The sequence below is a fragment of the Lytechinus pictus genome, chromosome 3, assembly GCF_037042905.1.
Source record: "Lytechinus pictus isolate F3 Inbred chromosome 3, Lp3.0, whole genome shotgun sequence".
NCBI classification, from domain to species: Eukaryota; Metazoa; Echinodermata; class Echinoidea; order Temnopleuroida; family Toxopneustidae; genus Lytechinus; species Lytechinus pictus.
In genome coordinates, this window is record NC_087247.1 from 15,865,999 (window position 1) to 15,892,154 (window position 26,156).

A 26,156-nucleotide genomic window follows, 5' to 3' on the forward strand; every position below is an offset into this window, starting at 1 on the left:
TAGAGGCCTTATTTAGTTAATTAGAGCAAATCTTTGATTTTACGCATAAATTAGCATAATTAATGAATTATGAGATTTTTCTGAAAATTTGATCCTACAGTCTTGGAGATTATGCCATGGGTAACGCACGTGCCAATTTTCGTCGCGATTGCGCGGTCGACGGCCTAGATCATAGGGGGGGGGGCTGAATCAGCCCCCCCCCCCCCCAGTCTTCATAGGCATCAAAATAGCCCAGTCTATTTAGGGTTAACCTGAATGGGGACTTTTGGAGAAAAGACAAATGTGTATTTTGTCTGTCTGATACGTCACAATAGCCCAGCCAGGGTTCAGCTATACTATATGACTAGAGACCACAATATTCATACACGTACCTCCTCCGCAAGATTTGTCATATTCATATTGTGCCCATGTACTAAATTATTAGTTCATAATATCCAGATATATTCCCAGCTGATTGTCATTACAACTAGACATCACTAGGTCACATCAAAGGCATTTCCGCCATTTGGAAATTTCTTTGCGATTGGTGCGGATTATTATGAAAACCTGTTCATTCAAGGTAATGCTGCTTGATTCGTTTCAGTTCCCAATAAGCAGGATAGGGGTTGATTTCTAAGGGGGAGTGCTATCATAACACCAGGGTTTCTCCCTACTCTTATATGAATACTGTAGTGGGTTCTTAACATGTAAAGGTCTTCTCTACACAGGGCCTTCATTTAATGTCCTATCTAAGGGACAGAGTGTTTTCAACTGTAATGCAGCCTGTATCTATGGAACAGTGAGGTACACATTTACACATAACACAGCAGACCTGCCAACCTCTGGGAATGAAAAACTGTATTCTGTGATTAAAAAAAATGTATTTTTCCCAAAAAAAGTGTATTTCATAATAAAATGCTTGGCGCACTCGCTCATCGCGGCGCTCAAGCTGCATGCAAGCTAAAATGCGCACTGCTCTTGCAGATGAAAAAAAAACACATTAAAACATGTGTATATCCTCACCCTGGTTTGAACAAAATGATTGAAAAAAAAAACAAGTTACCTGAAATTACATTGATCTAATAACCATATTTGTGCACGTTTTATGAAATAGAGACATATAGAGATTATTTTTCTCAATAAATTACGATTTAGTTAAAAAAAAAAAAAAAAAAAAAAAATTATTATTATTTTTTTTTACAAAAAACGTATTTTTCAAAGAAAAAACGTACTGCCGTATTTTGGTTGCAAAAACGTACTAAATACGGCTAAAACGTACTGGTTGGCAGGTCTGACACAGGCTTCAGCCATCCTTTGCTTTTGACAGGTAGATGCTTTGCCCTATAGTAATAGGGCACTATGAGGAAAATTCAATTTCCCAGCAAACATTTCTGACATATGTATGAGAATCCTAGTTTGATGCTGAAAATTAGTCGGAATCATAAAAGAAATACGATAAGAAAGTTGCGAATTTCCCAAAGCTGTGATAACCATGTATGTATGAATCTCAAACGCGCTACACAAGTATTGTCATATGAATATCTCTGAAGATAATGCCCACATTTGACAAAAAAGCACAAAAAAATACAGAAAAAACAAAAACTTTGGTAACCACTGGTAACTTTCATCGAGTCCTTGATTTTGATTGGCTGTTGACCATTGTTACCATGGTAGTTACCATTGGATGGCAAAGTTACCATAATAGTAACTTTTATGCAACCGGGCCCCAGTTACCATCTAACACTTTTGTACAGAGCATGAAAATATGTATTTGTCTGGCTATTTAAGCCAATAGACATTAGTTGTATATTGAGTTGAATTTGAATCCTGGACCCTATGGTTTATAGTGCAAGAAAATATTTTCTTACACTTCACATCTGGGGAGCCTTTCATGAAAGGACTTTTCAGACGACAAGTACTGTTTTATCCAACAGTTACTGTGGTAACGGTGCCTCTCAGCCCATAATAATCAAGGAAAGTTGTCAGAGCTGACAACTTGTTAGACGAAAATGTTGATGAAATGCTCCCCAGTTCTCTCTATCAAGTCATTGAAAATCAGTTGCCAACAGGTTAAAGGATGATGAGAAATAGTTGTTTCATCTATAAAAAGAGATGTTACTTAAGAATTCAAGCTGTCAAGGAGTGGTGGAACGTTTGCTTCAAGTAACATGTTGTTCTTCAGGGAATTTGTGTTTTTCTGAGCATTGAAAATGTTGCTTCACGTAAGGTGTTGGTTCAGGATATTATTTGTCCAAGTGTGGTAGAACACTTGCTTCACCCAAGTAAAGGAGTTGTTCCTCATGGTTTCAATTGTTTTGGATTGGTGAAAGCTTTGTTTCACGTTAAGTGTTCCTTCAGGATATGTTTGCCCAGGAGTGATGAAAGGTTGACCTTAACTAAGTTGATGCTTCAGAAATGAGTTTGATGAAGACTTGACAGGAAATCCAAGTAATGAGGTTCTGTGATGGGAATAGAGAAATGATATACTATGCGTTATATTCTCTCAATTAGTCTTTTGGATATTAAATTTGTAATTTATGTTGTGTGTGTAATACAGGGACCGTCCATTTCATTGGCTAACCCCCTCCCCCATTCCAGAAATAAATCATACTTACAAAGCTGAATCACATTGGTTTTAGCAACATGATTGGTATTATCGATGATTAAATGCAACCAACATCAAAATTGATCATCTCAATATTGTGTTACCATGAAAATACACAGTCTAGATAATGGCTAATACTAGTAATTCAATTATGTGAAATGAATTTAGTAAACATTTCAATATTCAGTTCAAGAAGTTTTGACTGTGTAAGATCATTATAGCTTTATGCTTATTTTGATACAGGGAAATTATATTACATCTAAGAATAAGGGAGTCCATATAATACAGTAATAATCATGGTATGGTATCAAAAGACATGTCTGGAGACAGTGTGTCTTGTCTCAGTCTCCTTCTCCAAGGGAAATGTTGCGTATAGGAAGCTATCTAATACCATACTTTTTTAAAGAGATCCAATGACATTAGCAGCTTACCATTTAATGTTTATCACTATTACACAATAACAAATACTGCAGAATTTGACATAGTACATAAACTGATTTGCGAATTAAAAAAAATCTATTGTTTCACATATTCAATTTAATTCAGTTAAGAAATTATCTCACAAGCCATGGCTTTGTGTTTTTATTTTTAAATAATTTTGTGTTTTTAATTGTAAATAAGTCTCCAATTCATCTCCATGAAAATAAGCAAAAGTTTGTGCTCTAACTAAAGAGAATTTTCCAGGAGACTTATTGGAGCTGTCTCTATGTGAGAAGTCAAAAAGCCAGTTCAAGGTTAGCTCATGATCAACATTTCTCAAATGACCTTTGCAAATTTTCATTAGGATGAGCACTAACAGTTTTAAATGGAGATGTTGCGTAAGCTTTCCCTGCAAAGCATTCAAGTTCTAACAAGAGTGTCGCTGGGGCGAGCACATAGTACGCCTGCCTGTATGGAGTTGTTGGTCAAGCAAGAAAAGTGGAAGGCGACGACTTGACCTTTGAACCTCAAAATCAATAGAATTCCTGGGGTCCATGCTAGTATCATAAACACCAAATTAAATGAGCCTAGGTTAAGTTAAACTGAAGTTTAATAAGGACTTAAGAAGGGTAAGATGAAAACATGTCACTGTGACATTGACCTTTTGACCTCAAAATCATTAGGCTTCCTGGGACCATGCTAGTATTATACACACCAAATCATATGAGCCTAGGTCAACTTAAACTGAAGTTATCACATTTACAAGGACTTCAGAAGGGTAAGATTAAAAATGTCACTGTGACCTTGACCTTTTGACCTCAAATCATTAGGCTTTCTGGGATCCATGCTAGTATCATACACACCAAATTATATGAGCCTAGGTTAAGTTAAACTAAAGTTATCGCATTTACAAGGACTTCAGAAGGGTAAGATGAACATATGTCACTGTGACCTTGACCTTTGGACCTCAAAATCAATAGTCTTCCTGGGATCCATGTTTGTATCATACACACCAAATTATATGAGCCTAGGTTAAGTTAAACTAATTTTATCGCATTTACAAGGACTTCACAAGGGTAAGATGAACATATTTCACTGTGACCATGACTGTTTGACCTCAATATCAATAGGCTTCCTGAGATCCACGCTTGTATCATACACATCAAATTATATGAGCCTAGGTTAAGTCAAACTGAAGTTATCGCGTTGAAGAAAAGTTAACGGACAGTCATACGGACGGACGGATGGACACCGAGCGTGATACTATAATACGTCTTGTAGGACGGGCGGATAAAAATGAAAGGCAGTGTATAGACAAGGTGAGTAGAATAGTACATCAGGGGTAAAGTTTGGAAATTTAGTTTGGGCTACTGACAAATACCAGTGATTATGAAAACTTTGTTACTCTTCAGCTTGGATGTGATGAAAAGAATATTTTAAAAGGAATACATGAATAATCATCAAATCACAAATGCAGAGCTGCCAAGTTGTATTTTGCATTTTCAGTATTCTTATCCCCCAAAATCAGTATTTTGACAAAAAAAATAAGTATTTTTACCGTGTGAGATAAATATTTTGTATTTTTCCCAAAAAAAGTGTATTTCATAATAAAATGCTTGGCGCACTCGCCCATCACGGCGCTCAAGCTGCATGCAAGCTAAAATGTGCACTGCTCTTGCAGATGAAAAAAAAAACACATTGAAACTTGTGTATATCTCACCCTGGTTTTTACAAAATGATTGAAAAAAAAACAAGTTACCTGAAATTACATTGATCTAATAACCATATTTGTGTACGTTTTATGAAATAGAGACATATAGAGATGATTTTTCTCAATAAATTTCGATTTTGTAAAAAAAAAATATTATATATATATATATATATATATTTTTTTTTTAATACAAAAAACGTACTGCCGTATTTTGGTTGCAAAAACGTACTAAATAAGGAAAATCGTACTACTTGGCAGCTCTGCAAATGCCTATGTCAGTGAATTTGAAAACCAACTTTATGGTTTATCTTAGTGCGCATCCTCTTGTCATGATCTGACCAGTGCAGTCGTGCCTTTTTTACCACACGCAAAGAGGCATTTAAGTGCGACTTAAATCTTTATGAAACACCACCCCCCAGATCCACCAAAGATCCATGCAATTTAGAAAGTTCGTGCGCATTTTACAACCATGATCAGGCTTATTAATTTGATTGGGGGTCACAGAAGGGGTATTCAGACAAACTTGATCACCAGAATACCTGTTAGATTATGACAACTTGTTCAGACCTCAAAATACCCAATAATTAATTACCGACCTGAAGCAGACCCATTTGGGTCAAGTTCTCACAAATACAAGCATGCACAGTATGGTCTGATTAGCAGACAAGACCAACTGCTCGCTAGTCTAAAGACATACACTGAAAGAATAACTGTGACATTGGAAAAATCCCCGCAAATATTATTGTAATTTTGACAAGTATCTTCTACTTAGGAGGTAAAGTTTCAGGAGTATTTTGCTTCCACAATGGCAAAAGTACTTGGTATTTTCTGATCAGGGTAGATCAAGGTAAATTTCCTGATATTTGAAATTGGTCTGAATAAGTCTAGAGAGGTGTTTCTGGGAAGCCTCATCAGTCACAGCGAAATCTCTAATACATCAATATAATTTCCGAAATTGATGTAGACTTCTTGGACACTGAAAACACTCTAAAAAAATTGAACATCTTCAAATTCCCTTGGAACTCCTGAGACACTACATAATTTTCTGGAAATGTCTCTGCAACTGGAGCTGCAAACTAGTAAAAAAAAAACAGGGCATGCACCCGGTGAGATAACCCCTTTAGGTAGACTTTGCTTTTATATACAGAATTCTGAGTATGACCTTACCATCATCAGGATTGATGTAACCGTGTCTTATTAAGAAGTCTAAACATACAAGGCTGCAGTTTGGTTTAAACCTATCTGTTGCTATCTCTTCCTTCACCTAGACACAGAAAAATAAAGAATTAATCAGCAAGTTGAATGAAGAAGATATTTATCATTTTTGTAAATGATTATTTCCTGTATTTTATTGGTGGTAGATATTAATTTTCCAGAAAGCAGCTGAAGTGCAGAGTGATTTTTTTTTCATCTGTGGCACTGACTTACTAATTCATCCCGTCATTTTGAGTGTCACAGTTGGGTATATGGTTCAAAAACCTGTTTATAGGTGACAAATAATTGTATCCATGCCTGGCAACCTTTTCATAAATGCCATATTAGATTCTCAATCATTTTGATTCACATTGGCTAACACTGAAGTCTGATCTTTGTAGATTAAACAACTCTTACTGAAAGAAGCACCTAAATGAAAAAAAGGATGATTAGGGTCACAAGAAATGTATAAACTTGGGCTAGAAAAAGCCATGAAACTATCAAAAATGTGTAACTATTATGATTTTTTTTGTAAAGGTTGGGCAATGTACAACTTTTTTTGTGACTGTGTATTCATACTTGGGTAAACTGTTTGCACAACAATTCTTACCTTACTGAGAGGCCAGAGGTAGAACTCACTAACTTCACCATCCTTCACTTTAGGTTGAAAATCAACTGGTAGTTCTAGATCAAAGACGAACTGAGTTTCTGGAAAGAGGCCTCGTTCATCCTCAAAGAAATAACTTCATCAGGAGTGTGGAAGAAAGACACATATAAGAATTACATTAAAAATATTAATTTTCAAGACTATGACATTATTGACGTGTTCATTGTGTCATATCAGACATAAAATCATTAATAGATTGATAATTCTTGCTCATGCTTGTTCTTTCTTTTCATTAATTTTAAAGATGAAATCAACTGGAACTTAGATTACATGCTGTTGAATTGTAAGCTTCTGACATAAATGTAGTTATTTATCCAACCATTCATTCACTATATTTTGGAGCTGATGTCTCATGGTAAATTAGCATCCTCACACTATTTTATTGTATCTTAAATTACATTCATCCCTCCCTCCCTCCCTCCCTCCCTCCCTCCCTCCCTCCCTCCCTCCCTCCCTCCCTCCCTCCCTCCCTCCCTCCCTCCCTCCCTCCCTCCCTCCCTCCCTCCCTCCCTCCCTCCCTCCCTCCCTCCCTCCCTCCCTCCCTCCCTCCCTCCCTCCCTCCCTCCCTCCCTCCCTCCCTCCCTCCCTCCCTCCCTCCCTCCCTCCCTCCCTCCCTCCCTCCCTCCCTCCCTCCCTCCCTCCCTCCCTCCCTCCCTCCCTCCCTCCCTCCCTCCCTCCCTCCCTCCCTCCCTCCCTCCCTCCCTCCCTCCCTCCCTCCCTCCCTCCCTCCCTCCCTCCCTCCCTCCCTCCCTCCCTCCCTCCCTCCCTCCCTCCATCCATCCATCCAATCCATCCATCCATTTCTTACCTTATTGCACCAACAGGAAGAGCTTTTGAACTGATATCCCTTGGTATGCTAGCCTCCTCTTCACTCTCTTTCATCATACATTCTCTGATGTCCAAGCAAGCTGGTAACCCACCGGCAGCCTTTGTATACAACAAAACAGGACATTTTCATAATTCTTACCTGACTCTAAGACTACTTCGATATTATCAAAATTAATATGAGCTTTCAAATCAACACTAGAAGCACTACCTACATGTGATGATAATAATCTACTTTCTAAATAAATCTAAAAACAGGCAGTCACACATTGCCAGTTTAGATAGTAGTTCACAGCACTTTGTCCCTGAAATTGGATGTAATAAACATACCAAGTAAAATACTTTGCAATCGAAATGGGATTGATACGTTACATTTTCCCGCATAACACAAAACGACTGAAAATACTTCTAAATGAATTTGGCAAGCCAACCCCTTACAAAATCTTCAGAGATGAGATATCCAAACTTGCAGGTACATCATCTTTGGTAATTTCTACTACTCAAAAAATAACCCTAAATGGGCAAATCAGATTCTCTGCATACAGCCTAGCTGTTGCTAGTGAATGGTGTGAATTCACATTTTCAAATTGCATGGATCTTTGGTGGATCTGGGGGGGTGTCTAACAAAGATTTAAGTCACACTTAAATACCTATTTGCGTGCAGTATAAAAGGCATGACCGCATTGGTCAGATCATGACAAGAGGACACGCACTACTGTGTATTGATCAATAATAATGCGCATTGCATATCATGTACGGGTCGGCATTTAAGTGCGACCCAACTCTTTGAGAAACACCTTCATGGTCTACAGTCTGGGTGGGGGTGTAGCGGCAGATTTGGTTCCACCAGCGGATACGGTATCCACGGGCACATATTATTCTTAACGGCAGATATCGTCCATACTTGGAACCATATCCTCATTCCGCCAGAGTTGTAACACGATCCGCAGGCCTGTGGACACTTTTACAATCATAAATAGCATAAAATAAATCTAATTTAACCAGCAAAAATAAAAATCATACATTTATGATTTTGGTTGTAAGCACTATTTGCATTTACTTCATACACAAAATCACATTTTGGAGCAACGTTGGTTTTGACATGCACTTACAAAAATTTGCATAATTTTGTCGCAAATTTGGTCTCAAAGATGCGCAAGATTCATTTTGGGAGACTTTTTTAATGGTAGCAGATCACATATCATCAGAAAAAATGACATTGAGTGTATCTCATCAACATGAATCATATTGTTGTTAAAGACTTACGATTTGATCTAGTTTCCCAGGGTAAGTCTGCTTGTTGGGTGATCTCTTTCCAATCCACATGCAAATACCTTCTGTGGGATGTCTGCAGTAACCATTAATATGAACTCCATACTGCTCGATTCCAAATAGACCTGGGGGATGATTAACAAAACTATGTAGCACTGGAATATAATCTTTGGTGCTTTATCAAAGTCCCCCCAAAATTTTGACACCCATCACAGTATGTACCAGCCTTATCCATAGTGTTTTGGGGGGCTTGTGTGGTATAATTAGACAAAAAAAATGGTGGGGGGGGGGGGGGGTGGTGGTATGTTGAGAAAGAGCTGATGGTCAGAAGCAGGGAACATAAGATGGACTACTGACAATGATTAGAGGGCACTCTTAAACAATAAAACCCTTGTGGGCGAGATCTGGTGGATCTATTAATGACAGAATATCACTATTGATTGAGCAAAATACCACTACTAAGCAATGTCATCGTAATCTACCACTATTATCCAACTTATACACCACCATACCTACCTAATGCCTCAGTCATACAGTGCTCTGTGTCCATCACTGCATAAAAAAAGGGCAATTTCTCAACATTCCCTGCCTAATTAGTGTATATTTTGATCTTCACCAAGAAAACACCTTTTCGTAAGTTATGCTTCCAAAGTAAATACCCTTTAAAATGTGAGATTTTAAATAAATTTTGAATTAACTCAAGTACATGTAGATTTCTGGCTTGCCATCAAATTACTGATAAATCTTGAAAAAAAAAAAAGATTCATTACATAATTTCAAAAAAAAAATCAGGAATATTGATGAAGATTACGATGGCAACGCAATTTCTGACACATGCGAAAATGTGTCTTGCGCATGTTTACCACAAGATCAATCACAAAGAGCTACATCTACTTAACAACCCTGCGGATGCCTGCGTCTGTGATGCATCCATTTATCTGTATCTATCCGCAGCAGAAGTAACTTAGCGTAAGAGATTGTATGACTGTATCTTAAAGGTTGGCTGGATCACAACAACAGCACAGAAGGAAAACCACTTATTTTTTTCTATATTACACCACACAAAGCCCACAGATTTACCAAATGAAATAATAACAACTATGGATAAGGTTCATATAGTTAAAATCCTATCCAGTCCACTCAAGTTGAATTGAATAAATGGAGAACAAACAAGCAAGCATAATGCTGAATCTTAAATCCAAATTTGACGCTAAATGATAGTTAAAACATTTTAAAATTTCATATTCACAAAACAGTTATTTACAAAATTTGTGTGAAGCTGATAATCTGATCTCAAACACCCATTAATTCTCTTGAATTGATTACACAAAACATAGAATTTTTAAATTTGGAGATTATACAACAAAGAAACTCTTGATTACATCACAATTATACAACAACGGTAATTTCAGGAAGAATTTTAGAAACTGAACAATGTTGTACAATATACCAAATAAAACTACACATGTCACATAGGCCTATCATAAAATACAGAAGACATAGTGTTTGGCCCATACCACTTGCAATGGAAACATCAGAACAAAATCATAAAATGCCACAACTTTCTTACTTTACGTCCGATTAAAAAACCCCAAATAAATCAGTGCGATTCTTGTTCCATTTTTTTCAGATCATTAAAATTGACCATGCAAAATATTCTACATTTTTGTTTCCATATGTTTGTATGTAAGTATGACACATCACATCTGTATTCAATGCTATATTATTTACCATGAATCATATTCATACATTAAATTTCAAACAATAATTAAATTGACTTACACGTAGCTGATCGTTCCATTTCAAATAGAGGGGTATCATAGTATGATCTGCTGACAGCATAGTTCTAAGATACAATTTGACAATGAAAAAAAAGCTTACAGAAACTTAACTGGAGATAATTTACCCCACGTCTACTGAACCTAATTCATTTGTTAGTATAAGCTCAAGTGTGATATTCAAAACGAACGTAATGTAAAAAAGCTACATTGTCAAAGGAAGTTGGCCCTTGTGCTAGCCATGTCAATAAAGACAGTATTAATGAGATTGTGCATGAGAAAGTCAAGTATAATTTTTTTGTGAAACAAATCCCATAATGCTCCATCATTCCTGCTATCATCAATCACATTCAAAAATGCAAATTGGCTATTTTTTAAAATCGTACTGTATTCATTTGAATTCTTTATTTTCACTTTCTCAAACTATAGATAACAAAACAAACTAATGGTCATGTTCAGAAATGACATCTAATTAACAGACATTAAGAAATTGCTGAAACTTTATCTATGTGTTATGTACTGACATTCCACAACATCCAAAATGAGACATTCAATCTCACCTCATTCCGCCATCCCTGGAGAGTTATAAAGTCAACCGACTTACGACATGTAGACAAAAACTCTCCAACCCGAGCAGTCCTCTCTGCATACGTGCTCAATGTAGAAGACAGGTGGACTTCATTGTTTTTCAGTTCAAAGATATCTTGTTGTGATGCTAATGTTTCTACCATTTTTGGTGGTATGATACCAACCTGTGCACCATTCACCATGAAAGGCAGATATATCAACTTCTTCTCCCCTGAAAAATAATGGTAAAAAGGCAATGAATTCGGTAAATCCCTATTTCATCAGCTTCTAATAACAAAATTGGAAACATTCATATATTCTCCTCATTGTTATACAGTACTGTGGTCTATTAAACAGAATAAATAGAGGTTGATAGAGAATGTATCGACAAAATAACAAAAAGTGTGACTTTTCATTAAAATATTTGAAGTTTCCATCACATTGCCAATCTAAGGATTCAACCATGTTTCTTTAAACATTTTTTCCATTGAAATACATGTAAAGAAACTGTTAATATGTGTTAAATATTCAATTTTTCTTTCTTACCTGAATGTTGCATTATTATTATTATTAGTAGCATCATTATTGTTATTACTGTTATTATTATTATCATTCATTTATTTATCTATTTATTCCTTTTTTAAATTTATTGAATGGTTTATTCCAAATATACACAGAAAATAGCAGCCTTAGACTGATTTACATTCAATTTACAACATGATATATACAGACATATGGATAAACAATATAGCTTACAATAAAATAATGGAAGAGTAGTCCCATCACATCATCAATGTGGCCTATTTGACGTTTCCAAAATAACTTTTTTAACAAAAACGTCACCTACCTGCTTTGTCTAATTTGCCTTTTTCCTCTATTAAACTTTCAAGTTGGGTTGGATTCCCCTTTTATACATACATTAGGTTAACATCTCTCATGTGGTATTATCACCAAAGTCCACAGATTCTAGCTTGCCTACACACAATGTATACACGTTCTCCACACCCTGAGGAGCTTTCGGGTATATGCTCTAACCCTCAGCATTATCCATCTTTGCTTTTTGTCATTCTACCTGTTTAATATTAAACACCTGGGTGGAGAGAGGCAAAGAGCAGACTTATGCCTTGCCAAAGGCTGCTAAGGTCATGGTGGGATTCAAACACACTATCCTCTGGATAAATGTATGAGGTGAGAAACAAAAGTCAGTTCTAACCACTACACAGACACTGCTACACATTACAGGATGCACATACCAGTAATCCATCAGCAAATAGATGAATTGCTTTTCTTACAAACAAAATAAAAACTAAGTCTAACAAGAGTGTCGCTAGGGCGGGCACATAATATGCCCACCTGTAACACGGAAAATGGAGTTATTGGCCAAGCAAGAAAAGTGGAAGGTAGTGAATTGACATTTGACCTCAAAATCAATAGGCTTCCTTGGATCCATGCTAGTATCATACACATTAAATCATATGAGCCTAAGTTATATTAAACTAAAGTTATCACGTTTACAAGGACTTAACAAGCGTAAGATGAAAACGTCACTGTGACTTTGACCTTTTGTCCTCAAAATCATGAGGCTTCCTGGGATTCATGTTAGTATCATACACACCAAATTAAATGAGCCTAGGTTAAGTTAAACTAAAGTTATCACGTTTACAAGGACTTGAGAAGGGTAAGATGAAAACCTGTCACTGTGACCTTGACCTTTGGACCTCAAAATCAATAGCCTTCCTGGGATCCATGCTAGTATCATACACACCAAATTATATGAGCCTAGGCTAAGTTAAACTGAAGTTATCGCGTTTACAAGGACTACGGAAGGGTAAGATGAAAACATGTCACTGTCACCTTGACCTTTAACCTTTTGACCTCAAAATCAAAAGGCTTCCTGGGATCCATGCTAGTATCATACACACCAAATTATATGAGCCTTGGTTAAGCTAAACTGAAGTTATCGCGTTTACAAGGACTGCAGAAGGGTAAGATGAAAATATATCACTGTCACCTTGACCTTTGGAACTTAAAATCGATATGCTTCCTGGGATTCATGCTAGTATCATACACACCAAATCATATGAGCCTAGGTTAAGTTAAACTAAAGTTATCACGTTTACAAGGACTTAAGAAGGGTAAGATGAAAACCTGTCACTGTGACCTTGACCTTTGGACCTCAAAATCAATAGCCTTCCTGGGATCCATGCTAGTATCATACACACCAAATTATATGAGCTTAGGTTAAGTTAAACTAATGTTATCACGTTTACAAGGAAAAGTTAACGGACGGACGGACACTGAGCGTGATACCATAATACGGGCGTATAAAAATTGAAAAATATAGCGAAAAAGCATAACTTTTGTTGTAGCTTTTGTTGCTTTCAAGATTAATTCACATGTTTACTCTTTGAATACAACACTCTGTAGATTCTTTCTGCAGACAAACTTTGAGAGCTTATATTCTCTGGGCATTGTGGCATAAGAATGAAATTCAAGCTACATGTACATTTGGAAGTTGAAAATTTATGCAGAAGTTCGAGGTTCAAGCCTTGGTCACATATATGGATGGTGATGTTAAAGGACGTTCAAGATGTAAATAATCATATTTGCATTAGACACACACTCCTGGCATTTACCTTCCCAAGTAAAAGATGAAGCAGCCCTCTGTACAACACTCCACATGCGTCTTGACCATGACTGTGCCAGCGGAGAAGTGCCAGTCATCTCCCTACATATAGAAAGAAAATGGAAATATGTGTGACTACAACCAAGTGGTATAAAAAGAGTTAGTTAAACTCCATTGGTCTATTGTCTGCTTAGTGTTACAAACAGTTATCTCTGCTTAGTGTATCAAACAGTAAAATTCAACTCTGCTCAGGCAAAAAAAAAAATGTTGACTAGGGCACAAGGCATAACCGGCCAATGAAAATTTGGGTAGGTAAGGAGGATTGTTTTTTTTGCCTATGTTGTTTCACTTATATTAGCATACATGAAAGTAGACCAAAAGCTTCGGTCTCTGTTATGTTGGCTGTTCAGCTGAACTCCGTTGGCTCCACTCGCCAAATACAGAGACCGAAGTTCTGGCTCGATCTGTACAGGGACTCAATGGCCACATGTTTATGTATAAGTTCGGATAAAACAGAGAAGTGAAGTTGCACAACAGCCGAAGTCACTGTTTTTTCCCCTTTTAAGTTTATTTTTCCCCGTTTTGGTGCATTTCAGGCCAAAACGGAATAGTAGTCTTTATTTTGGTACAGTTCTTTTTATATATTTTTATGAAATAAAGACAAAAATCGATGAGCCCCGTCGGGTTAACCCCCTAATGGTGGCTGCACGATAGCGAGCCGTCTGTGTACGAAGAGAAATATATATTTTTTTTAATGTAAAAAAAACTCCTCAAAACAGACGGCTGCCAGCTGTCTAACATGAAAGAAGCACTGAATTTATACACATACATACATACATACAGTCCGACCTCTCTTATCTGGCCTCCCGTTATCCGGATCTCTCTATTATCCGGACGCACACTTGCAGAGATTTTTTTAAAATTCAATCTAGTACGTGAGGAAATGAGATTTCAATCTAAACTCATTCCTATACGCAAACTCACTTTGATTACATATATTTTCTAATGTAGTCTACATACAACATTATTTTTCATGAAAATATCTCACCTATATCACCGAAAGAACTTAGGCAGGATAATTTTCCAGTAAATCAGGGCGCAGAGCAAACATTTCATCACATTCTCTTTTTGTTTCCCAAGAAAAACAACACATATCTCGATAGCTAACACTATAGGCCTTAATACGGACAGCGCCATCTATCATGTTTGAGCCTACAGTCAGTATAACAATGGCTGACATTGCGAAGCTGCGATACCAGACGGGATGATCTAATTGTAAAACTTTGTTTCGAGTCATTCTCTTTCTTTTGAGGTATGCTCGATGTATACCTAAACCATTTTAGCAGATAAATTATCCAACAGTTTGGGCCTTCAATCGATTTCATTTCCGTATAAATACCGCCTATAATTTGCACTGACACTGTAGTGAATACTGTCTGTACGCTCGCCCACTACAATACATGTAGATAACGTTTAACTACCGCCGTTGGGGAGCTGAGGCAGCAGCTGCGTGTATTTGATATTGGGTCACCCAGATCCGCATAAATCCCTTATCCTTGGTGCTGGTCCCAACATGTCCGGATAAGAGAGGTTGTACTGTACATACAATGGCGTAGATAGGTCCTCAGACCTTGGGGATGATCTGATGAGAGGGGCAGACCCATAGGGTTAACGTACCCTCGCGCATGCGAAGTTTTGAAATCGGCAGCGAATTATTTATACGTTTGAGGAACTTCATGTTAGCTCTAAATCACCAATTTTGAGACTGATAGAAGCATGGAAAAGAAGTGAAACTTTGTGTAAAGTAAGAATATTAGTTTTAATTGTTTTTAAAGATCATGATGTTGCATGAATTATATATTTTCCCCCAATAAAATCCTACCTTTGTCACTCGGAATATCAGATCGAGTTCACGGTCTCAAAGTTCGGGTAGGTGGAGCGTAGTGTAGCGGTAGTGAAGTGGAGTGGAGCCTGCACGAACTTCGCTCGAGGAAAGGAACGGGCATATGTGCATGCAGCTAGCCCAGCGGCACAGGCGCCAGGTGCGCTAGCGCAGAGGCGATGGTCGGACAGCGCTCTGCGGCTGCTTTTCACCAAAATTGCGGCTCATTGTAGCAGATAAATGCGGCCGGAACGGCGTAACGGAAAATATGCGAAGCTTTGGCGCGGACTTTTTTCTCGATAAGAAAATGCTATGCATTGGAGCGGCTTTCTTTGTTCTTTTTCTCAACAAGACAAAAATGCTATGCCTTGGAACAGAAAGTTGAGTGTAAAAATGGGGGTCCCCTCCGCGGCACATAACCACCATGCATTATATACCGGTACTGAGTGCCCCCCTCCCCCAGGGGCAGACCACAATATGTCGGAAAAAAATGTTGATGAGAAACGCTCCCCCGAGTTAGCAATTCTCCACCACGAATACCAGGTGGCGCGCCTGGATATCCTCGGCGGGTCCAGTCAGTAACTGCCCATCCGAGGGGGTAAGCACTATATAGGCATCAATCCTGCAGCTCATGGCTCATGAATATTCATATTGCCGTACGCGCGTGATGCACGTCGCAATCGCCGTACAAATATGTGCATGTGTACATTACCAATACAAGTTACTACATATTTATATGGCACCAATCCAGCATAATATTGGCACCAAACCTGCGGTATATTCCAGGATAGCTGATGCCTTATATCAATAACATAATATGGCACCAATCCAGCATAACATTGGCACCAAACCTGCAGTATATTCCAGGATAGCTGATGCCTTATATCAATAACATAATATGGCACCAATCCAGCATAACATTGGCACCAAACCTGCGGTATATTCCAGGATAGCTGATACCTTATATCAATAACATAATATGGCACCAATCCAGCATAACATTGGCACCAAACCTGCGGTATATTCCAGGATAGCTGATGCCTTATATCAATAACATAATATGGCACCAATCCAGCATAATATTGGCACCAAACCTGCGGTATATTCCAGGATAGCTGATGCCTTATATCAATAACATAATATGGCACCAATCCAGCATAACATTGGCACCAAACCTGCGGTATATTCCAGGATAGCTGATGCCTTATATCAATAACATAATATGGCACCAATCCAGCATAACATTGGCACCAAACCTGCAGTATATTCCAGGATAGCTGATGCCTTATATCAATAACATAATATGGCACCAATCCAGCATAATATTGGCACCAAACCTGCGGTATATTCCAGGATAGCTGATGCCTTATATCAATAACATAATATGGCACCAATCCAGCATAATATTGGCACCAAACCTGCGGTATATTCCAGGATAGCTGATGCCTTATATCAATAACATAATATGCCACCAAACCTGCGGTATATTCCAGGATAGCTGATGCCTTATATCAATAACATAATATGGCACCAATCCAGCATAATATTGGCACCAAACCTGCGGTATATTCCAGGATAGCTGATGCCATATATCAATCACATAATATGGCACCAATCCAGCATAACATTGGCACCAAACCTGCAGTATATTCCAGGATAGCTGATGCCTTATATCAATAACATAATATGGCACCAATCCAGCATAACATTGGCACCAAACCTGCGGTATATTCCAGGATAGCTGATGCCTTATATCAATAACATAATATGGCACCAATCCAGCATAACATTGGCACCAAACCTGCGGTATATTCCAGGATAGCTGATGCCTTATATCAATAACATAATATGACACCAATCCAGCATAACATTGGCACCAAACCTGCGGTATATTCCAGGATAGCTGATGCCTTATATCAATAACATAATATGGCACCAATCCAGCATAATATTGGCACTAAACCTGCAGTATATTCCAGGATAGCTGATGCCTTATATCAATAACATAATATGGCACCAATCCAGCATAATATTGGCACCAAACCTGCGGTATATTCCAGGATAGCTGATGCCTTATATCAATAACATAATATGGCACCAATCCAGCATAACATTGGCACCAAACCTGCGGTATATTCCAGGATAGCTGATGCCTTATATCAATAACATAATATGGCACCAATCCAGCATAATATTGGCACCAAACCTGCGGTATATTCCAGGATAGCTGATGCCTTATATCAATAACATAATATGGCACCAATCCAGCATAACATTGGCACCAAACCTGCGGTATATTCCAGGATAGCTGATGCCTTATATCAATAACATAATATGGCACCAATCCAGCATAACATTGGCACCAAACCTGCAGTATATTCCAGGATAGCTGATGCCTTATATCAATAACATAATATGGCACCAATCCAGCATAACATTGGCACCAAACCTGCAGTATGTTCCAGGATAGCTGATACCTTATATCAATAACATAATATGGCACCAATCCAGCATAATATTGGCACTAAACCTGCAGTATATTCCAGGATAGCTGATGCCTTATATCAATAACATAATATGGCACCAATCCAGCATAACATTGGCACCAAACCTGCAGTATATTCCAGGATAGCTGATGCCTTATATCAATAACATAATATGGCACCAATCCAGCATAACATTGGCACCAAACCTGCGGTATATTCCAGGATAGCTGATGCCTTATATCAATAACATAATATGGCACCAATCCAGCATAATATTGGCACTAAACCTGCAGTATATTCCAGGACAGCTGATGCCTTATATCAATAACATAATATGGCACCAATCCAGCATAACATTGGCACCAAACCTGCAGTATATTCCAGGATAGCTGATGCCTTATATCAATAACATAATATGGCACCAATCCAGCATAATATGGGCACCAAACCTGCAGTATATTCCAGGATAGCTGATATCTTATATCAATAACATAATATGGCACCAATCCAGCATAATATTGGCACCAAACCTGCAGTATATTCCAGGATAGCTGATGCCTTATATCAATAACATAATATGGCACCAATCCAGCATAATATTGGCACCAAACCTGCGGTATATTCCAGGACAGCTGATGCCTTATATCAATAACATAATATGGCACCAATCCAGCATAATATTGGCGCCAAACCTGCAGTATATTCCAGGATAGCTGATACCTCATATCAATAACATAATATGGCACCAATCCAGCATAATATTGGCGCCAAACCTGCAGTATATTCCAGGATAGCTGATGCCTTATATCAATAACATAATATGGCACCAATCCAGCATAATATTGGCGCCAAACCTGCGGTATATTCCGGGATAGCTGATGCCTTATATCAATATTTAACTAAACAATTTTTCCTCTGGTACTTGCTATTTGACATGCTATTCTAATATGAAGTTGTAGATACTGTAAAATTAAGCAATAAAATTTACACCAAACTTAAGACCATGATCACAGGGAAGAACCCTACTACAATCATACACCAATTTAAGTGGTATAAACAAAATCAGGTAAACAAGCAACAACATACTGCAACCTCATTCGTGCTGCATAAATATGGTTTCTGATCGTGGTGTCGGTGGGATAATAGGCTGTGTTTGAAGTATGAGGGCGTTTCACAGGGTTGGGGAAGAGATGGGTATCTACATATATCTTTAAATGTCGCCTCATCTCCTTTGTTTGGTAGACACCATCGCCCACCAGTTCCTGGATTTTGCCTCTGATTTCTTTCGCCAGGGGATTGAGAACGCCTATGAGCTATAAAAGACAAAAATAAAAAACCAAACAAAGATAGTATGATGAGCTTGTTTCCTTTGTTGTAGCATTGTATGACTAGCAAGTAGTAACATTAATAAATTCTGTGTACATGTAAAACGTTCTGATCCATAATTTGGTCAATAAGTCAGTTCAGCATCTAATCAATTTATTCATTGTTTATGTGTTCGGCAGACCGAGATAGGTTATACTTTCCTTTATTTTTGCTAAACAATTATCTAATACATATAACAAGGCTCGACATTAGCGGTGGCCCGGTGGCCCGGGGCCACCAAAAATTCACCTCGGGCAACCATTATTGATAAAAAGTTAAGTTTTGGTGGCCCGAATCAGGCAACCAATAATTTTCAAAGTAGCGCAATTTTTCTCCCAATTTTGCACGCATTTATCAACTTTCTACAGCTCAAATTGCAAGCCAGTTCGTCATGCGCCCTTTTTGTTGATCTAGACACAAATACACACACACACAGTTTGCATATTAGGCCGGCCTACAGCTATAGCATACAGTAGCTATTATCCAGCCAGCCGCGCCGGCCGGCTGGCGTGAGCTTTGCATGAAGCCACTGCATACAGCTGTGCTCTAGATCTAGCTCAGCCTATTCAGACTCAGGGAGCTGCGATAAAAAATGTTGCTGCTGAGAAATCTTCCACAGAACTTTGAAAATCTAAGTCAAAGTCACCTTTTACACCAATGAAATGCAATTCTACAGTCTATATTACGAAAATCTGGTGTACCCTGATTATTTGCAAGTATTAAGAAGAGGAATTATGACCTCTCTTTTGACTCAAAAAGACCGATTTCCACATGAATTAATACACATAAAAACACATAGGCAAGTACATCACAGTCCCACGTGTGCATTTGTATGTATGTTGATACTTGGTTTCTTTCGAAGCTGTGTATTTTCTAGCCTTAAACAAACAGACAGTTTCTTTCTTTCTTGTTTATAAATGACTTCTTAAACCACTCTTGAGAAAGTAAATACTTTGGGAAGGCATTTCATTGATATGAAATGTGATTTTTTTTCCAACATTTTGGCAAATATAGGGAAGGACTTTTCTCACACTTTTTTTCCAGATATAGTTTTTGTCGTTTTCTTTTTTTTTTCTTTCGTTTTTTTTTTACAGTGGTTAAACCATTTATACCCCTTCCCATTGAATATGCCTGATTAAAAAATATGTTTCTACTGAAAATAAAATAATACAAACTAAAGGATATAAAAATAGAAATGTGCCATTCCCAAAAGGTAAGTGAAAATTATATGCTTGGCTTTTAATTATATTCCAGTCAGAATAGACTGTTGCCACAGCTGTTAAAAAATATATGTAATGGCTTCTTAATTTTCCGCTTTTCCCCATTTTTATATTAACTTTGTTTTATTAATTTTTCTTTCATTTTCTTTTCTTTTTTCTCTCTAATTTTTTTCTTTTATTTTTTTATTTTTTTCCCTGTTCTTTGTTTTTTTCTTTCTTCATTTCATTTCTTTTGTTTTATTTCACTAATTTCTTTTATTATATTTGTTTTCTTTTTGTTATATACTTTTTGAAAATTATTTTCGTTTGTTTCCCCCTTTTATGCATTGTTCTAATTTTGCAGCATATTTTTCTGTGATTTTCTCCTTCTATAATATGCTGCAAAAGAGAAAAAAGAAATAAACTGGATTTGGGGCATGCATAATCTAGGTTTTAGGATTCAAAGAGGAAGGAAGGAAAAACCATTGTTTTGTACATCTATCTGAGTTTGCTATGCACTATTTATTTACTTTACCATTATCTCTATACAGAGATTTTAAAAAAAGTCCACACAACCTGCGAACAATACAATTCATTTATTCACTTTCAATCATTTCATTTTTACAACGATAGAAACAATTATCAATTAGCAAAGTAAAATAACAGCAAACAAGGTTTACATACAAGATGTATAAAGTGAAAGGAACTTAGTGGTAGTGGCTGCAGAATGAATATTTCAGAAGTTTGTTTTATTCAGACCTTCACGTTTATAATTTCGTGGAGCTCAATAAATCGCTCTCCTTATTTTTTTGAGGAGCTCAATTGAGCTCCTCAGAATCGCTCTCCGTGAGGAGCTCAAATCAATTCATTACAATACATGTATGATAAATTGTAGATTTTTCTTAACATTGTATATATATGCAATAGCTGTGTTAGCTATTAATTAATCTGTGGTGAAACTAGGCCTGAGTCACGTCAATACGTTTACAAGATGTCGTATGCACTACTGCTAAAAAAAAAAAAAAAAAAAAAAAAAAAATTGAAAAAAAAAAATTGAAAAAATTTTACATTTTACATCTTTAAATCCATGAAATGGTCTTCTTTTTTCCATAATACCTTGAAATTACTTTGATTTAGTTCAAAACTATCAGAAAATGAAGAATATTCACCTCTTTCCCGACTCTGATTTGAACTTACCTCGGTAAATATTGTAGTCCCACATGTAGACTTCCATGGTGCTGCCATGAAAATCTACATCTATATGGGACTACATGGGACTGCAAATATTTACCGAGTTTAAATTAAAATCAGAGTCGGGAAAGAGATGAATATTCTTCATTTTTCTGATAGTTTTCAACTAAATCAAAGTAATTTCAAGGAATCATGGAAAAATGAAGACCATTTCAAGGATTTAAAGATGTGAAATGTGAAATTAAAAAAAAAAAAAAAATCATTTTTTTTTTTTTTTTTTTTTTTTTTTTTAAGGAGCGCGATTTTTTGCTCTCCTTATTTTTTTTAAGGAGCGCGGTAGGAGCGCCGGCGCGATCGCGCTCCTCAAAAATGAAGGTCTGTTTATTCATTTATAATGTTTTTCTTTATATTTTTCGGGCCACCAAACTTTAATATCGGGCCACCAAAAAAAATTATTTGATGGTTTTGGTGGCCCGAATGGGCCACCACCAAAAAAAGTTAATGTGGAGCCTTGCATATAAATCTTAAATGAAAAAGAGCAAAGAAAATGGGATTCCAGCAGGACTTGAAACCGAGACCTCTCGATTGACAGTGGATATCTACGTCAAAATAATATGTAGTACTAGTATATTAATGTTGTTTGTGAAAACAGTGTTGTAATTCATATTTTCATGAAGTCATGAAACAAAGCAATTTTAGATCTGAATTTATTAATACCTTTATAATCTGCATGAACTGTTTTATTCAAATATTACAATGGCATATATAAGCCAGCATACACACACACACACCACAACCACCACCACAATGGTGTACATAACCCCATTTATAAAATAGGTGTATTATTTCAAGCATCGCGATTGGCCAATACGCGTCACATGACACCCAACTTTTTTGGTGCACTGCACGGCAGTGCAAAAGGTGCCTAACGAAAATTGACATTGCACGCTCAAGCAAACCAGTGCGGTAGAAGTCCCGGGAGAAGTCCAACAAAACTGTACTGTAACTTTTCAAGAATTTGTTTCTGTGTTGCTAATTTATAAAACAAATAATGCACTTGCTCTGTCGTGCGTAAAAGTAAATGCAGAGAAAGCTCGGTTTCTTCAGATGGTGCACACTGGGCACTTGCCGCCAGCGGCTCGTGCGGCACCTATCTAAAGAAACCTTGCGTGCTCTGCATTTCCACTAACGCACTCGGCTGCATGCATTATTTGTATAACATTCCTTGACAAAAGGGTACAGAAATTAAAAGAACTTACTGGTCCTTGACTGTGGGTATTCTGGTGAGATGCAGGAGACGGGAGCTGGATGTATATCCTGTGTTCAGCTTCGATCTGCTCTCCGTTTGTCAGTGCCTCCCGGATAGCTCTGCTTTTCCGGTCCCGGACATACTTGCTCATGTTGGAACTCTGTTCACGGTTTCAAACCAAATATAAGATGTTAGTACTTAAGTATTAAATTATGGAATTATGTAATAAGTTTATACAAAAAATGGAGGGGGGGGGGTAACATTCACATGGAACATATATGTTTTTTAGACATGTTAAACATACTTGACAAGCTTACTAGTGGGATTGTATGTCATTTCACCATTACAAATACTCAGGAGACTATTGATGTTTATATTCTTTGATATCTATTTGGTAAATACTCACAAAAATCCAGTGATCATCAATATAGAACAAATGCTACAATTTGCAAAATACCAGCTAGTACATTATTTAATTATTAAACTTAAAGTAACCTATAAACAAAGTTTTAATAATGTAAAAGCTTGATTAGCAATTTATGTTGATATCTAGGATTGCATTATCCAGCTTTTTTTTTTTTGGGGGGGGGGGAGGGTAGGGGTAATCAAAAATATTTTATGGTGGCAAATAAATTAAAAGTCTCTATAAAGCTAAAACAATCCAAAATTCATTAATTTTAGACTTGGGATCACTTCACCAAATACATTACCTTGAATTGGGGGAAAAGGATGACCTCCTTCATGACGACTTTGGCAGGACAGCCCTTCTTCTTGGATTGTTGAAGCCGCTTTCTTTTTTTCCTTGGCCTGGGATGACCCCCCTTAATACAACAAACATAGAAAAAAGGCACATGAGAAGTTATTATACTTGTATCTTAATCAATCCTGCTTCATTTATGTATGACTAATGTTTGTATTTGTGTATTCATCATGTCCTGATGATAACACAGCTTTCAAGTACTCTTGTTTGTTAAAGGAGAATGAAACCCTTGAAACCAGCTGAATCCATATCAAAGAGAAAAATCAAAGAAACATATTGTTGAAAGTTTGAGGAAGATTGAATGAATAATAAGAAAGTTATGAGCATTCGAATATTGAGATCACTAGTGCCATGTAGATCCTCCCAACGGCAATGCGACCAAGATCTGTGATATCACACACGTACAACTCCCTCATTACTTTAGTACTTATTTCACTTATATTCTCACTTTTATAGAGTCTATCACAAGGTGAGGTGTTCTCTTTATGAGATGACAAGTACAGAGGTTTCACAACATTATATCATTGATGAATCGTTTGTCATATGATTAGAATGAGCAAAAAGAGATGTTTTGGGGTATATTTTCAGTGTCCAAATGGGAGAGTTGTACGAGTTGTGTGTGACATCACAGATCTTGGTCGCATTGCCAATGGGAGGATCTCCATAGCATTAGTGATCTCGACATTCAAATGCTCATAACTCTTTTATTGCTAGTCCTATTTTACTCAAAGTTTTGTTGATCTTATTCTTTGATTTTTCTGCTTTCACAAAAGCTAACTTGCTCCAAGAGTTTCATTCTCCTTTAATACCAGCAATTACTCTAGTCTAGCATACATGTACCAGGTGTTGGCATGAGTATTGGAAATATGCTCTCCACGACTAAAATAGAACTTAATATTCACATAATTAATAACTAAGGACTTTAAAACTCTGTATGATTTGGTTCTTGAGCATGATATTGAGTAATCCACTGTTTGGCAGGAATTACATAGCATTATAAATGTTAACAAGCGGATCAGTAGATAATGCAATGTGTAATATGTTGGCGCTGGAAGTGTAGATCTTTGGAATTAGTAGCATTTCTGTGGATTTGGAAGTGTGTTTACCAACATATATATTTTTGTAATGTTATTGATGAATTTGAAAACTTTGTGAAGTCATTATACCTCAAACTCTCTGTCCCTTTCCTCTGCCATTCTCTCCTTTGCCGCCTTATTCTTGTCTCTGCCGAACATACAGTCCAATGTATACTTCCCGAGAACGACGAAGGGCGATCCATCGCAATGTACTATACCGTCCATGTGGTCAGCAAACCGAATTAATCTGTCTAAAGATGGTGTGAAGTCGAAATATGGATATAATCAGATATGCAACTATAAGGCACTCAGCAGTCAAAGAATGACATGGGTAGACCTAAAGTAAGAAGAATAGTTTCTGTAAATCTCAAGTTTTCTTGTCTGATTATCTGTGTGTCATCAGATTCAGATATTACAGCACTGTTTTGGAAGTTTTTTGGAAGGCTTAGATCTTTAAAAGGAAGTGCTACTAGGCCTATACTTTTACAGATCGCTCAATTTCTATTCCCTTTTTAGGGGGTATCAATGCGAGCGCAATTTCAGAGCGAAATCGCTCGTTGGTCGTCCGATCCCGTGTATTTTCCCCCTGTACTATGGTGTGACATCCTTGAGACAGTCCCTGCTATGTCCCGGCAGTGCCGGTAAAAAAGTTTGTACGCGTCCCCGCTAACTTCAAAGATTGTCCCCGCGGGCCGGGGACAGTCTTTTGTACATTCCCCGCCATGTCCCGGCTACACAACCCGGCAACAATGTTTTGTACATTCCTGGCTATGTCCCGGGACCCCCAGGGCCCTGAATATAATTGATAAGTGCATAATCTAGATGAATCATGCGATCTAGATCTAATTTCTAAACCAATTCTGTAAAAAAGTGTAAGAATAGCAAAAAGAAGCTGCTGAAAACTGCTTATCTAATAAAAGAGAGCAAGCTTTCGATCCTAGCAGAATCTTCGTCGGAGGCAAAATGACAAACAAATAAAGTGGAACAACATGGATAAAACAAGACAAATTAGATAAGGAGGATCAAATGGGAGTGATACTAGCCAGGCGGCTTCTAGAGAGTAAAAATCTCCCCAACGTTACGCGACGCTCGCGTCCGTAACGTTGGGGAAGTATAGTCACGTATTGTATTACCGGACACTATTATGATTCCGGACGCGCATATTATTGCGTTCTAAAACAAATTCATACCGTAAGACTTCCGTAAGACAATTCAATTTCACAGAGCAATACATAGAACAAGATTGCAAAAACAAGGCGAAAAATCCAACTTTTACCTAATTATCTCTAAAAATGACAGAAAAT

At 37.3% G+C, this 26,156-nt stretch overlaps 1 protein-coding gene across 1 annotated transcript in view; it reads right to left on the reverse strand.

The window, feature by feature from the left end:
- The window catches only part of LOC129257734 (uncharacterized), a 30,386-nt gene that overhangs the window by 2,704 nt on the left and 1,526 nt on the right, over nucleotides 1–26,156 (reverse strand). Inside the window, exons 2-13 of the mRNA XM_064096507.1 lie at nucleotides 24,943–25,103; nucleotides 23,727–23,837; nucleotides 23,027–23,176; nucleotides 19,099–19,325; nucleotides 13,655–13,746; nucleotides 11,012–11,250; nucleotides 10,456–10,519; nucleotides 8,668–8,798; nucleotides 7,385–7,503; nucleotides 6,520–6,652; nucleotides 5,883–5,979; nucleotides 252–2,438 (exon numbers count right to left, since the gene is read on the reverse strand). Of these exons, the coding sequence (XP_063952577.1) occupies nucleotides 2,389–2,438; nucleotides 5,883–5,979; nucleotides 6,520–6,652; nucleotides 7,385–7,503; nucleotides 8,668–8,798; nucleotides 10,456–10,519; nucleotides 11,012–11,250; nucleotides 13,655–13,746; nucleotides 19,099–19,325; nucleotides 23,027–23,176; nucleotides 23,727–23,837; nucleotides 24,943–25,077 (1,548 nt within the window). The 5' untranslated portion in view covers nucleotides 25,078–25,103 and the 3' untranslated portion in view covers nucleotides 252–2,388. The remainder of the gene's footprint in view (nucleotides 1–251; nucleotides 2,439–5,882; nucleotides 5,980–6,519; nucleotides 6,653–7,384; nucleotides 7,504–8,667; nucleotides 8,799–10,455; nucleotides 10,520–11,011; nucleotides 11,251–13,654; nucleotides 13,747–19,098; nucleotides 19,326–23,026; nucleotides 23,177–23,726; nucleotides 23,838–24,942; nucleotides 25,104–26,156) is intronic.